Source organism: Notamacropus eugenii, chromosome 3 (assembly GCF_028372415.1).
Source record: "Notamacropus eugenii isolate mMacEug1 chromosome 3, mMacEug1.pri_v2, whole genome shotgun sequence".
NCBI classification, from domain to species: domain Eukaryota; kingdom Metazoa; phylum Chordata; class Mammalia; order Diprotodontia; family Macropodidae; genus Notamacropus; species Notamacropus eugenii.
The window spans coordinates 134,382,689-134,401,201 of record NC_092874.1 but is presented as its reverse complement, the minus strand read 5'-3'; the positions used below and the strand labels follow the sequence as shown (position 1 = coordinate 134,401,201).

Below are 18,513 nucleotides of genomic sequence, written 5' to 3'. Positions count from 1 at the left end.
TCGGTATTGGAATGAAATAAGTTTTGTTTCCCAATTAACTCCCCTATCACTCATTCTCTTTCTTTCCCTCACATTCTTTTGGGGCCACATTGATTAAAATATTAATCTTCAAAAGCTTTTGGCTTCATACTGCAGTTAAGAAACTAGGTGTGGACTGAGCCCTAGAAGGTATAGCAAGGAAGCAATAAGTTAGAGTCCATCTTTCGCAATATGAATTAGCTCACTTAATTGGCATTCAGGGCAAACTGGCACCATTTCTTCCCTGTCTAATTTCCCTGATCATGCAAGTAACTAAATTTTCACTGTATAAGAATTAATTCAAATTGATATTTCTTCCTTGTTCAACTCTTCATCAACTAGTGAATGCCAGTTATGTGAATTACACTATGATAGGTTCTGACCAGGTTCCATAGACTATGCATAAGACATAGCCTGTTTCCTGGAAGAATTTGCAGTCCCACTGGGAAACCAATGTAAAATAGAGGAAGTTCCTTCACAATATAAGGTAGTACATAAACAACTACTGAGTGAATGGTATGTAAGTATTTATAAAGGGGAGCGATCACTGCAGTTGGAGGTGAGAGCAGATGGTATTAATCCAGTCCTGTTCTTCCCAATACAAAAAATACTCTAAGCAGATTTGCTGACTTAGCACCTCTACTGGAAGAACAATTCCCAGTTAGCTAAATTAGTCATATATTATATATTAGCATATATAATATATATTAATATAATAAATATAAATTATTAAAAACCTACATCTGAAGGTGAATTTTCCAAGATTTTGAGTATTGGCTCAGCCCCTTGCCATCCATATGACTTTTGACAAATGGATTTCTGTCTTCAGGCCTCAGCTTCCTCAGTTAAAAAATGATGCATTAACTCATCACAAGGGTCCCTTTTTGCTCTAACTCTCTATAGTTCCAAGTGACTGAACTGCAGTTGCTTATCCTTATTTTCTCATCTAGTCAGCTCTCCAAAATCTACAATTAAAAAATATTTCATGAATTCTTGCTATGTCCCTATACAGTGTATCACCATTAGACAGTGAAATAATAAAGAACTAAAGTGAGTGGTGGTACAAAATTTAGACACTAACTAGAATGGCATATTCACTGTATGCTGCAGATACAACTACCAAAGAATGTAGTGAAGAAAAGGATCATTGTTGCAAGATAACCAAGAACAGCTTTGAAGAAAGGTTAGAACTTTGAGTTGCCTTTGAGACTTGTGAAGGTATCAGTAGGATAGGAGAGCAATAGAGTCCAGGAAAATAGAAAAAGTACAGGAATGTGAGGAGAGTTGCTATAAAGAAAATGGAAGTAAAAGTTGGAAAAAATAGGATGAGGTTATATTTTAGAGGAAAGAAGGCAGAGAATTTTAGCGTCAATCTGGTAGCCCATAGCAGTTCCATTGTAGGTTCCTGAGTAAGGCATTAATATAATCTAAAAAGTGTTTTCTAATGGTTTGCTTAGCATCTTGTAGTAAGGATTAGTGTGGGGGTAAAACTAGGACAGACCCTGTAGGCATTTTGTTTTTAATTAAATTATTGGCAAGTGACTTAATATCACTGTGCTTGTTTCCTAATCTGTAAAATGAGAAGGTTGGACTAAAATGTCCACCCTTCCCCCTCAATTTTTGATCCTCTTCTTGAGGTCATGGGCCAGGACTAAGGTGGTAGGCCTGAGATAAAAGAGGAAAGAGAAACACTGTGAAAGGATAATTTATAAGGTTAATAAATAATAAATCAGATAAGGGAAAGAGGATCCTCTGTTTCAGTGAAGTCAGAGACTAAGAAGAAAGGATTTGGGGTACAGATATAACTTCTGACTATTGAGAATGAAGTTTTAGTATACTAGTAGGGAGGAAATCCAGATTTCATGAGAATGAAAAAGTTTCTATGTTACATGCATCCAGTGCTACCCTCAGATTCAGGTAAACATGGGTTCAAATCCCAACGCTGACTTAAATGGCTTTTAACCTCTTAATGCCCTAAGTTATTCACTAAGACTCTTAGAGTTGCAGATTCTAAATTGCAGGTTGAGTGCAGGGCCTATTTGCATTGATAGAAGGAATTATTTCACTGAGAATTCTATGCACCAATTAAATCACATGCATATGAAATAAATAAGCAAGCAATCATAGATAAATAGATGAAAGAAATGGGAATAAGAGTTGAAGGAATGACAGCTGTGGTAATCATTTACTGGAGAAGTGTGGAAGCAAAGAGGAGAAATAGGAATAAATTTAGAAAGGGCAGCAGAATTCAGGAGAATGGGAAGGGTTCTTTCTTCCTTCATAAGATACAGAAGAGCACTGGAGAAGGGAGAAGTTGAGAACCTTGAAAGGAAGTTGACAAGAGGATAGGTCATTTACCTGGCTCATAATCTGGAGCAATAGATTACCACTCAAGGAGAATTTTTAAAAAAAAAACTTGAATTTACACAGGTTGCAATTCAGCCAAATACAAAGAGATTTGGAGAACAGTTTTGTAACTTTGCTTAAGAACACATATATAGACATTTCAAAATAGGAAAGCTATGGGCCAGGCGTGCAAACACACAGGGGGAAAGGGAATGAAGGGACCATTTCCATTGGCTATAGAGAAAGGAGGAAGGCCAGTGTTCCTCCAGGGTGTGATGTGTTGGCAAAGTTGGCCCACTTTCTATTCATTCCTTTCTATTTCAACCATTTTTAAATTTATTAATATCATTAATATAAGTGATACTTATATTGAAATCAAATGAGAACTTTCCTTGATCTAAATTTCAAAAAAAGAAATAGTTTGTAGTGAAATCACAGGAAAGCTATGTTATTTTAAGTAAGAGCAATCATTTTCAGATCTCTCCATATTTGGTTTTATACTCTGTGCTTAAACTGATATTTACAATTGGATCTGAAAAGTATCCTTTTTAGAAATGCCACTTTGGTTGTTGTAATATTTTCTTTGTAAAAATGTTTTTAAAGCTTAATAATGAAAGGGAAAAATTAAAGAAACTCATTGAATTAAAGCAATCTGTGGAAAATCGTCTAGAACGAGAAACAAAGAAAAACGAGGAATTACAGAAAGACCTCAGTGGGTAAGACTCCTTTTTGTAGACTTTTTCAACCACACCTTAAGTAAGCAAGGACTTAACTATTCTGTTAAATCTTAAGTACAAATTCATTTTATATATTGACGCATGGTTAATTATAGCATGTATAATTCTAAATGAACAAAGAGTTTTTTCACTAAATTGCTGCTGAGAAACAAACCTTGTGACCTGCATCTTTGAAGCTATAGGGAAATGCTGTATAGCACCTGTACCTTAAAGCATGTTTTCCAGAATTATAGTGTACAACATTTGACACTTTGTTAAGTATAGCATTTCTACATATAAATGTTTCTGTAATGTTTATGTCTCTTTGTTCTCCATTCTAATTTATTTCCTTCATTATTTACTTAATTTGTTCAATTGTCATTCATTCAAAAAGTATTATTAAACATCTGTTGTATAAAAAGTACTGTGTTAGTCCCTGGAGTGAGAGAGATGAATGAGTAATATGCAGTCCCTACTTTGAAGATAGCCTAATAAAAGAGGTAATGTAAGGAATCAAATAACGTGTAAATAAGAATGTGGTAAGTGCTTGAGAATGATCTAAAGAAAATGTAGTCACAGACTGAAACAGGAAAAGTCCTCTTCTGACTTTGTGAGATCAGCAAGATGCCATTAAGGATATGACTTTTGAGCTAGACCCTACAAAATTTCTTGACCTGGAATTTAAGACCCTTCACAATGTGTCAGCAGCCTTCCTTTCCAAACTTAAATTATATTAGTCCCTCTTCTACAACTTAAGCTCCTGTAAAACTGGACTATTTTCTGTCCTTCAAAACATGCCCTATGCTTTCCTGCCTCTGCCCTGTACCTGTGATATTCACCCATGGCCTCTGCACTCATCACACCCAAATGCAGCTCCTCTTTGGGGACTACTCTGATCTCTGTTGCTGATAACGAATGACCTTTGCCACAGACTTGACATCAGAATTTCTCTTACACTCCTCCAAAGCTCTTACAGTTAGTTGTATATCATAATTATCTACACATATAGCTTATATTCCACTTGAATGAGAGCATGGAATATGGTCTCTCTAAATTTTGTATTCTATCTCAACCTTTAAGGAAAAGCACTTAATGCTTTCCAATTAAATTTTAATTGAATTCCAATTGATGAATTTTAATTCAATATGGCAAGAGGTCAACACTGTTGAGGTATCAGATCCTCTGACCACAGGCCAGAGGCTGCCATTTCAGTGGCAGAGGAGAGTCTCCAAATCATCATGCATTTTCCAAGACTATAATTCAGCCATGTTATGGTTTAATTAGGTATTTGTGGGCTTGTATTGAACTGCTTTTGGGAGTACTAGTTCTAAGGGGGAAAAATGCCTTCTCTATTCCAACCAGTCAGTTTACAAAATAACTTTTGAGATCCAGTTGACTTTTCAAGTTAGGGACTACCTATATTTACATCCACTAAAGGAACATTTTAAATGAAACTTTGTATTTTAATAATATTATTTGTGTTTTGTGGGCTGGGATGGTTAAATACTTTACTAGCTAATTTGCACAGATCTACAATTAAAATAATAAAGGCAAAATATATCACTGTAAAACTTTTTTCAAAATAAATTTATTTAACCTTTAGATTTGAGATTGTATTACTGAAAGATATCCCTCTTTCTACAAATATTACAGCATAACCAGAAATCATTTGGGAAATATTCCACAATAAAGTTATATTAGTGAAGAGCTGATAAGGTGTATATACCTTTTGAAATAGAGATGAAATGATTAGTGAGGCTACTGCTTCTCTGGTTTTATTTAACAAAATATTGTTGAATGAGTTGGGTGACATCAAGAACTCTTTTTAGATTTATTTTCTTCTCTATGATTGAAAATAATTTAAGGTAGTGGGTCAAATATAGTATGATTTATATGTGTGATATTTAAGCTATAAAGAATTTAACTTAATTGTTCTGTTCATTCTCACAGATTTAAAAAACTGTTGAAAACAACAAAAAAGAAATTAAGAGAATATGAAAAAGGAGATGTTGTTTACCAGGAGGGAGTGAAGCAAACATATTCTACAATAGAGAGAGAAATTAATGTGTTAAAAAATAGGGTAATCCTTAATATTGAAAAATGTAGAATGACATCTTTATATTCCTTTTCAAATAGTTCCAATACATAGCAGGTCATTGGATATCAAAATCCTTGATATTTACATCTTCCCCATGCTTGGAAGTCAACATTTTCTATTTAAGGCCTAGTCATATCTTGGCTATTCTTAGGAACTCAGTAACCAAGCTTGGGGACTTTATATCTCCCTGAAAATCCTGAGCTCCAGTGACTTTCCTATCTAAATTTGTATTTTAGAAATTTTTCCTCTTCTGCCATTAGAGAATTCATATCAAATAGTGTGTATCTTTAAAAGTGTTTGTTAAAAGTGTGTTAAAAGCTTTGTCAGGTGAGAGAAATAGTAGACTTGTTTTGCTCATCAATGGAAGTTGCAAAGACACAAATTTAGATTTGATGTAAAGAAAAGTTTTCTCACAATTAGAGTGTTCCCAAAGGAAAATAGGCTATTTGATGAAAGGAAATGCTAGAAAGCCTTTTAGGGGCAGTATTTGCAGGACCTCTTAGAAATTCTGAGCTCCCTCTGATACTCTGCTTCTGTAATCCTAAAGATGAAAAAATATCCCCCCACAAAGATGACTAATAAGCAGAAACAATTTGAAAAGCAGTAGCTCTTTAAAAGATTTTAAAATGACAAAAAAACAAATAAAGCAAAGTTTGATTACACGGTAATTACTGCTAGTATTGTGAAACTTCCTAATACAACATAGAGTTAAAAGTTAAGGACATTTTGTGAAAACAGGACTTGAGTTGTTTTAAGAGAAGGAAGGACTCCAGTACTTAGGAGATTTTCATTTCATTCCACCAGTAAGAGGGTGAAAATCATTGTATTGCAGTATGGCCTATACACTGCTTTTCTATTTTAGGGAAGCAAAGATTTTTTCCCCAGCTTAAAGAATAATAAATTGACTCATCTTATATTCTTTCTTTTTTTTTTTCAAAATTCTAGTATTTCATAATATTGGGACATTTCCCCAACTCCAATATCTTACACCACCACAAACTGGGGAAAAGTCCTAAAGACATTTTGAAAAACATCCTAAGTGTTCAAATGAGGAAACGATGGCAATCCTTAAAGTGCTATGTAAATGCTAACCAGTAGTAGTACTATTTTCTTCTCCTTAGAAACATTTTTTCTTACTATCATTCATTTGCCTAGATGATGTCTGCTGTCCTTCAGTTCTCATCAATATTTCTCAAAAAGAATTAACTTTTTAACATTTACTGAGGTTTTGCCCTTGGGAAGGCAGTGGAGTCACACTTTATTTGTCACTTATTTCAGTCAGTCATCTAACCCCTGGGTGTGAAAGAAAACAGGTAGAAGTGCTGCTAAAGCTTGTTGGTTTGTTCTGTTGAGGCACTTGGGGAGCAGGAAGAGGGCCATTATACAATAGAATTAGAATCTCTAGTAAACATGGTGTATTCCCTGGCTACTCTCACCTGAGTTTTGTAGGTGCGAAAGACAAGATTTTTCTCCGACTCTGTAACCATACATCCTACAATGTTGCATTCAAGTGGGCATAAATGTATTTGCTTTCTCAGTAAAGCCTATCAACAAAGAATTGGTGTTCTCATTAGAATGAGAAAAACCAATTTCATTTCTTTCCAAATTCCTTTTAAGTTCTCTTGCCAACTTAGGCCTGACATAACTGAAAAAATTTGTTGATCTACATGTATTGTGAATTTCATCGATATCTGCTCACTGCACTAAAAACTGGGCAGAAAAAATTAGAAAAAATTGCATGAAAAAATTAGAGATCATAGAATATGGGATCCAGTACTAAATGTGAATTATACAGAGAATCAGAGCTAGTAATATAAGTTCATAGTTTGTCCTTTCAATCTTAACTTTCTTTTTGATTTATCAATTTACCTAAATAATCGTTTCAGGAATACATTTTGTAACAGTAATATAAGAATAATGACATATTTAATTACATCTTTATTAAAAAGAATTTAATATTAATAACTTTCATTTAGCATTTAAGTTGAAAACCTTTATTTTGCTTGGATAATTTGCTAAAATGATATTTTGTCCAAACAGATTGAAGACCTTACACAGCAATTGGAAGCACAATTTTCAAAATGTAAAAAATTGGAATCAATTAATCAAAGTCTTCAAGAAGAGTTGCTTTCTGTGAAAATTTTGCAAAAGAAATGTGACACGCTGGAAGGGAATAAAAGAAAATTGGAAGGGGAAGTAGTTAATCTTAAGCATCATTTGGAAATCAGTAAGCTACAATGCAGTGAAATAGAACTATATAAAAGTGAGATTGACGAACATGCAAGGCAGCAGATTATGAAAAAGCTAAAAGAAGTCAACTTATTCTTACAGGTTACTTTATCACTACTATGCTTTTATAGTATTTCTATGTAAATGAAGGTTTAGGATTTTTTCCCTGTTCTAAATCCAGAAAAAACATTCTGGAGGATTCCACAGTTGAAGAAAACTTTTAGAATTATACATAGATTTTTACAATGATGCTAATATTAGCATTAGGGTAAGAACCAACTAAGAACTAATGAATAACATTCAGTAGAAATAGTGTTTTTTTATTTCAGATTTAATTCAGCTGACCTTTATAATAAGTACTTTCAAAGTTAGAATCTATTTTTAGAAATTCAGAATTGCTTTTTGAATCACTGACTGAAATGAAAAGGAAATCTAACAGAATGTGGTAGCAAACATCTCATAATTTTCAGGATAGAGTTGGGCAGTTTTTTCTCACCTTAATTCTTTGTTTTCCATTTGGTTTAGACACAAGCAATAGAACAGGACAACTTAGAACAATTAAGAGAAAATAGCAATGCTTTAGTACGAAACCAAATGGAACAACGAATTAGAGATCTAGAATCCAAACTCTACGAAATGAAAAACTCACATCAAGACTCTACCGAGGCAGAGATAGAGAAATACAGACAACTTTATTCTGAAGAATTGAAACTCAGAAAATCACTTTCAGACAAATTGGACAGGTAAGCCTCAACAGAGACACTAAGAAAATAGTACTTTAGTTTATCAGATTGTTTTTAAAGTTTTCCATGTTGATTTTAACAAATCCTTAATGCAAAAATTGATGACTTCTTTGGGAAATCGGTATTAACCATAGAGATTATATACTTTGATACATATTGGTAAATCAAATACTTTTTTAAAATGTTAACTGGGTAGAAAGGAATGCAGTGTGGTACGTAGGAAAAATGGTGCTCTGGCTGTGGAGGAAGAGGACCTGACTTCAAATCTTGTTTCTAATGCTTACTACCTTCAGCAAGTCACTTAACTTCCGTGGCCTCAGTTTTTTCATCTTTAACATGAGCATGTGTGATTAGGTGGCTTCCAATATCCCCTCAATATATAATTCTATTAAATAATTTATTTTTAAATATGCCATATTATTTCTTTTTACTGTCTGTTACAGATAAGTCCTTCCAGGGTGATGTTAAATATTTTGAAAATTGGAATAATATTCTCATTTCACTAAATGACAATACTTAAAAGTTTAAAGTATGTCTAAAAATGTATGACTGGATTATAGCAGTATATAACTCATTATAAGTAATCTTCTCCTAATGTTGACAAGCAGAACTGAAGGACACAGGGCCATCCTATTGACCCGCAGCAAGTCAAACCAGGCTTCTCAATTCCCCTGCTACCTGATCCCCTTCAGTTTCTGTACAGGTGAAAGCTCATTTAAGGAAACTATTGAAGGGGGAAAGAAAGAAAGCAAATATTACAGAAGGTTTTAGGTTAGTTTTGGATAGCCAAAAGATGCTATTTGTTAAAGAAAAAGGAATGGAGCAATCTTCCTTGCTCTTGCTAGATCTTGGTGACAGTGGTGGGTGGGTATTTATGGACTGACTATATAGTTGAGAGCCTCAGGAATATTTTTAGCCTCAACTGAGTCACCTCCTTTCCCCCAGGAGACTGCGTCCCTGAGTCATTTGGCTGCTACCTGAGACCTGGGGGAAAAACTGCAAAAGCAATGCCTGGGATAATCACTCAGATTTGATATCCCTAGGAACCACTCTACCAATTTCCATATCAATTTATAAAATCCAAATTTAATGGTTTCTTTAAAATCAGGTTAGTAAATCCCAGATTTACAAGTATCTTTTGTGGTTTGTTTTGTTTTTAATTTTCTGAGGACTCAGTTTTTTTATATCATCTACTGGGAAAAGGATCGAAATGGAATTAACGCAATTATGGAAAAACTTTCATAACCTACATACTTTAATTATTTTCAGAGTTAAGAAACGACTCAGGGAAAAATCACAATTATGATAGCATTAATTTAAACCCCCCCCAAAATTTAAGGAAAATACTAACCATTTTTTTTTATTTTGAAATGTTCACAGTACTAAGGAGAAGCTAGCTGAAGTGAGTCACCAACTCCTGAATGAAAAACAAAAGAATTTAGTTTTAATCACCAGTTGTACTTCAAATCCAATTCTGGAGCCAGGGCATGTTAGGAATAATAATATGCTCCTCAGTGGAAGAGTCATTCCAAGACAAAATTTAGTATGTTCTACTGTAAACACAATATCTTCAAAAAGCAGAGTGGAATCTTACTTGACAAGGGTTAGTCTTTTGGAATTGTTTTCTTCCTTTATATTAAAGATGTAATGTAAAATATTAATCTTAATGAAATTTCCTGCTTAAATATTTTTGAATGTGTTAAAACTGATTTTGTGATGTATGAAAATGATTTATTAAATGTGGTCTTATTACCTAATGATATTTTAAAATGGTAAATATTAGTTTTAAAATGTGTTTTTACATCAGCGACCATCATATTTACCATCTGTTAACTTCTCAGATATATTCATACCTAGTTTTATACAATTTATGTAACTGTGACAAGTGACATTCATATAGGATTCTTTAAATTGAATACTATTTCCTCACCAACCAGTACTTAAAGGGAAGTTTTATCTCCTCTGATTTATTTTCCCATGGTACTGGCATCTTAACACTTAAAATACAGTCTTTCTATGATTCTTCTAGTTTTTTTTTTTCCCAGAACATCTTAAAGACCTATATAAACAAAAAAAACCATACCCATATAAACACACCCTTTTGCAAAGCAGTCTCATGTAATATAAAGAATTATCTCCTAATTTAGTTTTTTAGTTCATATTTGTATGAAGGTTTTCTTATACTAGGGTTAGAAACTTAAGAGATATTGTATATCTATGGCATCTTTCTCTCCCTTTATAAAATATGCCCATTTCTAAGGACCTCCCAGCACTGACAGGATAAACGTAATGCAGTCAACATTAAATCCAGCAAATGTTTAGATTTTTTAAAGACAGTGCTAAAATGCCCTAAAAAATGTATATATTGAATGAATTAATCACTCAATAAACATGAAACAATTAAACTTTTTGGGTCAATATCTTGTAAGCATTTGGGTGATATTGATATGATAAAGAAATACAAAGATTAGTTAATAAACATGTCTTTCCTGTGAAGCCTTTAATTCATTTTAAAAAGTTTTGCAATTTTGAGAAAAATATTCCATTTGAAAGTCTCCTTATTTGCCCTCAGTTGACCACTTTGTTTTACTTGTACACAGACAGAAATTATATTTACTCTTTCCCTTTGGGAATCAACTTACCTTCACTACTTTTTTTTGTTTCATTGAATCTTTTGGTGTAAGATCTATACATGTGTTCTTACTTCTTCAGTTCCTTGATCAACAATCTTTCTCCCTTGTCTTGTCTACAACCAGATCAATGAAGAGGTGTGTAGTCAGTATTGCTCAATGTTCTTATTTGCTCTCTATTTGTGACTTGGGGCACTTTGGGCATCTATGTGACTATTTAAGGCATTTATGACTAGATGTTTATTTTTAGGAAAAGTAGCCTTTTTTCAGACTGTACTGTGCTGATTGTGATAACATTTCCAGTAACCAATCATTTTCTGTCTTTTAATAACCAATTTCATTTCTTCTTTGTATGCAGTTTTGTTTTGTGTACTAATTCAGGAGAGACAAACAGACAGACATAGATTCTAAGATCTTAAAAGCCTTTGTTCTCTTTCATTTCTCATACGTGGGCTGTGTTTCCAGCACACGTTCTGGAACCCGCTCTGGTTCCCATCGTTGTTTTGAAGTCATTAAGCATCAAAATACATTTCGACAGGAATAAGAAACTCTTTGTTTCTCATGGATTGTGTCTGCTTTGTTCTCTTCAGCAGATAATTGGCAGGGGGCTACACTTATCTTCATGGTGGTCTTTTTATAAAAATTTATCATAAACATTCCTGTGTGAGATGGCCAAATATCATGTGGAACAATGGTTCTTGTCTTTGAGCACATAGTGAAACCAATTGTGATCCTGCCTTCTACCCCATCTTTCAGTTTAACTACAACTTTGTTTTGTCATCCTGCCTATTTCAGTAACATGAGTAAGAATGTTATGAATTTGTTGCAATAACGTGATGCTTTATCAGTCATTAGATATTTAAGTTATGTTTATAAAACAACTAAAACTGCGATTGATTCTTGGCACCATCTCCTTTTTTGGGGAGGAGGGGTGCCATTCAAGAGGACTAAAAGCCATTTATACTTTTTCTTTGTTTTCTGGGTTAGCCTAAGAATTCATTTACCACCTGTCAGTGGTCAACACACTGCAAATATTTAAATATTTCAAGCAAATATTTAATAAGCACCTATGCTATAATCATTGTACTTGCACTGGGGAGAAAAAAGGACAAAACAGTCCCTATTCTAAAAGAGCTTGTATTCCATTGTGCAAAACAAGAACCACCTACCTATTTATATCTACGTAAATACAAAGCATACACAAACTACTTACAAAGCAATTATTGGGCATACCAACTGGGACAATCAAGTTAGGACTTGTATGCACTTGAACTGAGCCTTCAAAGGATACTGGGGAGTCTGCAAGATCCAGGTAAGGCTGGATTACATTCCTGGTATGGGATGTTGTATTGATGGGATAGGTAGTGTAAAAGCCTAGAGACAGGAGATAGAATATCTTTTATAAGAAACAGCAGATAGGCCATTTTGCTTGGAACTTAAGTGTGTAAAAGGAAGAAATATACAATAAGTCAGAAAATGTATGCTGAAGCCAGATTATACGGAACCTTCAATGCCCAGCAGCAGCTCTTTTTCTAGAATACTTGAAGCTTTAAGATTGTGGTAGAACCTGACAGATACTGTGTTCCATGGGCATAAGCTTTCAAGATCCCAGAATCAGCTCCATGTCACAGTGAGCCCTCAGAGAAGTACTGCTGCTCACAAGTTGGAAAAATTATCCACTATCATGAACAGATATCCAGAAACTGTTTCTCTTACCCCCTAGTGCTTACAAAGCCACCAGTAACTTACTTGTGCCTTCTATCTCAGAAAGCCTTCCTGACTTGCCACAATATTAGACTGATCTGGATCCTGCTTCTACCAGTGGTATTGAGCGCCTCTGCCATTTCTGTGATCATCACAGCCCTTAGCAGTGACTCAGCCTTGTACCATTCTCTGACCTGAAAACATATTCATACTCATTACCACTTCCACAAATGGGCCAAGCTCCCTGTCCTGGAGCTGATTTTATACCTGAAAATGTTTACCAAAAGGTTATTCAGTTCAGACAATCTTTCTGTGATGTGAACAAATTTAGTAGCCACTTGAGACAGTTCCAGCAGACAAATTTTCTTAGCATAGTATTACAACAATTTCTACAAACTTCTTGTAGGGAACTTTCAAAAGATCTTCAGCCAGTGTTTCTACTGACCATGATTATGCTTTGAGTCCAGAAGTAGGGATGCACCAAATGCTAAACAGAACCAAAATAGCATGGGGCAAGCTAGCACGACCTCTGACCTTGACTGCTACATCTATTTAATTTCTCAAGAAATGCTGACCCATAAAAACTTGGTCACTCCTCAAGCTTTGCACACTGAAGATGAAGACTTGAAAATAGTATCATGCTAGATTTAATTTTTTAAAAATGGAACGACCTCCATAGCTTCTATTTATACTTTTATGAAGTAAAAGACTGGCTGCTTAGATATTTCAGGGAATGGTTCAGTACAAGGATAGTTCAGGACACAGCCATGCACGTTTCTTTCCAAGAAATGGAAGCGCTGGAGCACCAAATGCCTTTGAAGATGTAGGCCAGTCCAGATGAACAGTTGTGATTGGGAGATAATAAACTGGGAAATATAGAGTACTGATCTTCTGGGTTTGAAAGTATCTGGAAGTATAATCCAGAAGTAACTGAAAAATTCACCAAGCCAAACCACGGCATTCTCTGATGTTGAAAACATATCAAGATTAAGTCTCTGCTACTTAATTACCTGGGTAACCTTGGACTAGTAGCCTGAGTTTAACTACAGTTATCCCTTCCACATCAGAATTTTCCCCACCAGAGCTTCCATAGTTTGAGGATCAGCATCTGCAATTAAATAGGAATTTTGGGGTAATGTGGAAGGCACAGTTGACACACAAAGGCCAACAGATGACACGGAGCCTATGATCAAATACTTAACCAAATCTTACAGTAAGGTACTGTACACAGCCTATAAAAGGAAAAGAAAAAATCCAGGGTTCTTCTCTGATATGGAGGACCAAAAAATTGTATGCAGATTTTCTAGAACTCAAGGGTGCCATACCCCTAACCACTGCAATGTGGAAGGGACAACTGTACTTTGGTTCTCTTTACATTTTACATACACACATACACACACACACGTATACATATATATATATATATATATGTACATATATATATATATTGTCTTCTTATTAGAATGTAAACTTGTTGGACAGCAAAATTTTTTTGTAGTAGACACTCTGTGAGTAGGGATCATTTCAGGTTTGTTGGTTTGTTTTTATTTTATTTATACTTGTAGCCCCTAGCATAATGCCTGGCACACAGTAGGTACTTATAAATTCTAGCTGATTGATTGATTTACCTTGCTCTCAGTTTTCTCATCTGTAAAATGAGAGAGTAGGACTAACTAAAATTCCTTCCAACTCAGTTACCATATACTGATCCTGGATAAACTCGTTCTTGCATTCTTTTGAAATAATCATTTCACATCTATTTTTATAACTACTTTGTACATCTCTGTAAAAACTAAGAGTGTTTTACATTTTGAAATGATCTTCAGCGTCTTCTCTGTGTAGTGGTGATTATATGAATTGTCAAACACACCTGCGATAGTCCTAAAGATGTTAGAAAATATTCATTGATGAAGTCCTTCCTCCCATGTGTGATTTATTTAAAGAACTAAGGTCTTATAAAACTTACAAATTATAAGGTGGTAGTTTTGAGAAAATTTGTCAAACATGATGATCTTTTTTGAAGTTTAGTTTTTCAAAATGTTTAATCATAAACAGCCAAAGATGTATACGTTACAGATTATGTGCTAAGTAAAAGAATTTTAACAATACCTTTCCTAATAACAGATTTTGAATTAGTGGAAAAACTCAGAATCAGATCAAAAAGGAACAGAAAGACTACATTCTAACTTACCCCCAATAGAAAGGGCTAGCCCCATGCCAAATTGCTCTGTAGTTGGTACCTTCTTACCTCCCTTTGTTTTATACTTTCCCCTTTCTTGCATGCACCCATTTCCCTGAATACCCAGGGACCATCATGCTGGTGCTAGCCAGTCACAGCTGCACTATTAGATACCCTACCCATACCTGCCCTAGACTATAATCTTTATTTTGATAATAACAATAATAGTGCTGTTATTTTTAACTAATAGTTATATAGCAATTTAAAGTTGACAAATTTCTTTATACGGACCATCTTACTTGATCCTCACAAGTAATGTAAAAATAAAGTGCTATTATTATAACTTTTTACAGATAAGGAGGCTAAAGGTGAGAGGGGCTAAGTGATTTACTCATGGCTACTGTCTGGAGCTTTAACTAGAACAAATCTACATCAGCTATAGCTATAGATTTACAGAGGCTGTGAGCAAGAAGAGGTGAGACCACTTGAGAGGGAGAAGAAAGGTCAGCTGCACACCTTAAAGCAGGACTCCCTTGACTCCAAGTCTAGTGTTCTTTCCACCACACCACATTGCTTCTCCTGCCATGTATCATCTCATGCCCCAAAGAGAGATGCTCTCAGCCCTTTCGTATTGTAAAGTATTTAGTCATCTAGTTAATACTGAAATGTTCAAGGCTTATGCTGAATTAATGTTTACCATAACCCTGAGGAATGAATCTGAAACGGAATTTCAGACATCCATGAAAGTCTAGTAGAGAAGTTACATATATAAGCTTTTTTCCCCCTTTTTCAAAGCATATCTTTAATAATGTACCACTTAAAATCTTTTAGTTAAAAGCTTTATCCGTTATCAAGTTTTTCATTGCCTAAGACCTCTTCTAGTAATGATGCTGTCAAAGAAATGTTTAAGAAAGATCTAACTCGGAACCTGGAAAATAGATCCAGACACTCCTCTCTTAACTCTAAATTTACAGTCAGAACAAAAATAAGTTTCCAATATCATCATCATGGAAAATAATGGACAATTTGCTCAGTTCTTTGCTGGGTTCTCTTTTGTGCATTTACTGTTACAAATTTGGTGAGAAATATCTTTTTCTTGGGTGTAAATTCAAATAGGATCCTATATATAAGGATACTCTGTTTTTGTTTTCCCCACATGCTTTATGTGTATGTTGCAACATTTACCTCCTATCTCTCTATACTATTCTATTTCATTTGTCATCTGGAAAGGAAACTATACTACTTTAATCATTATCAAAAGTGAGCTCCCATTTCATCTTCTTTCCCCACTTCTATGAGTTGTTATAAAAATTAAAGGACTGAACCAGTCTCATTCCTATACTAGGAAGTAGAATTTATCTTACTAAAATCTACATAACCACAAAGCATGGATTTAGAAACTCAAATGAAATCAGTTTCTGTCTGGATCAAGAAATATTTCAATTGTAACAAAATATAGGAGATGTTTTCATTTAATGCTCTCTGCCCATACTTGCAATTTTTGTGTTGTATTTAATCATTTCCAGACACTTTCTTTTCTGTTTTCCTTACTATATGTTAATGGTCATTTTGTGTTTAGATTGTAACTTAATGAAGTAAAATAATAATATTTGAAATTAATTGTTTTAAGGTACAGAATATGAAATTGATTTTATTTTTAAAGAAAAATGTGATATTGATAAAATGGAAATAAAGAGGGTACAATTTTCTTAGCATAGAAGAAAACTATATTCACAACCTGAGACATGACTACGTGCTAGCAACGTTCACGTCTCTTTGTATATAATTATGATAAATTCTTGATTCTGTTCATAATAGTATTATTTTATTAGACCAATAGATTTTCCCATGAATGACTAAATTCAAATTAACTAATGTCTAAGTTTATTAGTAATTTATTTGGATGTCTGCAGTTTTTTGCATTCCTTATTCTTCATTTATTTCATTGTTCTGAATTGTATTTTAATGTTATTTCAGATGAGGCAGGAGTTGGAAGAAAGTATAACTAGGGAACTTTATGAAGGTATGTCTAAATTGCTCACAAATAAAATGTAATTTGATGCTATGCCTGATTTTTATATATGCAAGAACACTCCCACAAAGGTGCTGTTTCAGTGCCATCTCCCTCTTCTTCATCACTTTAACCATGGATTCTTCTATGGAGGTGAAGTGCAAGATTTAGCAGGTTCTTTCCAATAAGCTTGTGTCTGTTTGCAGAAGACAAGCCTGGTTAATTACAGAGAGGCTTAGATGCGGAAGGCTGGTCAGTAGTAATGGCCACAGCATCCCATGAAACAGAAGGATGATTGGTCCTGTATTCTATGTAGCACCTTCTGACCTTCAGATATGAAGTTAGTCAGCCACTTTTGGGGGATACAGTCAAGAAGACTGCTGTTCAAAGATTGTTTGAACTGTAGAACCATTGATTTGAGTTTTAAAACAACCCAGTATGGTATATGACTTCCAGGAAAACTTGAGTTCAAATCCTCCCTATGATATGATTCATGCTGCTCATGACACCATGGACAAGTCACTTGACTTCAAAGTGCTTGGGAAACTCTTAAGACTAAGTTGGACCAGTGATCATTTTCATGCTTCTAATACCCAGAATTCCTTAACATAATGAATCATTTGTCCGTGTGTGTGTGTGTGTGTGTGTGTGTGTATACATATATACTGTGAATTGATTTTTTTCATCTTCCTTTTTCCACCAGCTACTGATAAACTTTAGTTTAGACCTTGAAGGACTTGTCCAATAGTATCAACTAATGAATCCTCAAGAGTGACAACAAAGTGGAATTCAGAAAAATACATGCTTTAAAGGAAGAAATAATGTAAATTTATGAAATAAACAACAGAAATATGTTTAATAATGTTTAATGGTTTTCCATTAAATATATGAATGTGAAAAATCCTAATATATTAGAAAATATGTTGTGTCATGTTTTAATGTGTACTAGACATATATATGTATATGTAAATATATTTGTACAGTTCTTTTTTAAAATTCTAATTAATTTATTTTTAGTTTCCAACATTCATTTCCACAAGATTTTCAGTTTCAAATTTTCTCCCCATTTCTTCCCTTGGCCCACCCCAAGACAGCGTACATTCTGATTACAGTTTCCCCCAATCTGCCCTCCCTTCCATCACACCCCTCCCTTGTCTTATCCCCATCCCCTCTATTTTCTTGTAGGGCAAGATAGATTTCCCTACCCCATTGCCTGTATATCTTATTTCTCAGTTGCATATAAAAACAATTTTTAACATTCGTTTTTAAAACTTTGAGTTCCAACTTCTCTCCCTTCCTCCCTCCCCATCCATCCCCACTGAGAAGGCAAGCAATTTGATATATGTTATACATGTGTAGTTATGCAAAACACTTCCATAAAAGTCATGTTGTGAGACTAACTATATTTCCTTCCTTCCTATCCTGCCCCCAATTTATGCTATTCTCTCTTTTGAACCTGTCCCTCCTCAAAAGTATTTACTTCTAATTACTCCCTCCTCCCATTTGCCCTCCCTTCTATCATTTCCCCACACCCCACTTATCCTCTTCTCTCCTACTTTCCTGTGGTGTAACATAGATTTTCATAGCAAATTGTGTATGCATGTTCTTCCCTCCTTAAGCCATATGTGATGAGAGGAAGGTTCATTTTTTCCCTCTCACTTCCCCTTTCTTCCCTTCCATTGAAAAAGCTTTTTCTTGCCTCTTTTATGTGAGATAATTTGTCCCATTCTATTTTTCCCTTTCTCCTCCCAATGTGGTCCTCTCACCCCTTAATTTTATTTTTTAGATCTCATCCCTTCCTATTCAACTCACCCTGTGCCCTCTGTCCATATGTATATA

General features: G+C 34.4%; 1 protein-coding gene across 5 annotated transcripts in view; it reads left to right on the top strand.

The window, feature by feature from the left end:
* Positions 1-17,536, top strand: part of LOC140533324 (ankyrin repeat domain-containing protein 26-like) — a 96,951-nt gene extending 79,415 nt beyond the window's left edge. Inside the window, exons 19-25 of one of the 5 annotated variants that reach the window (XM_072652937.1) lie at positions 2,968-3,080; positions 5,031-5,160; positions 7,219-7,509; positions 7,933-8,150; positions 9,531-9,753; positions 16,641-16,686; positions 17,378-17,536. In XM_072652937.1, the coding sequence (XP_072509038.1) occupies positions 2,968-3,080; positions 5,031-5,160; positions 7,219-7,509; positions 7,933-8,150; positions 9,531-9,753; positions 16,641-16,686; positions 17,378-17,394 (1,038 nt within the window). In that variant the 3' untranslated portion in view covers positions 17,395-17,536. Of the gene's footprint in view, positions 1-2,967; positions 3,081-5,030; positions 5,161-7,218; positions 7,510-7,932; positions 8,151-9,530; positions 9,754-16,640; positions 16,687-17,377 lie in introns of those variants that run through there. The other 4 variants (XM_072652938.1, XR_011976877.1, XM_072652939.1 and 1 more) reach the window with 4 other exon arrangements.
* Positions 17,537-18,513: the final 977 nt, after the last annotated feature.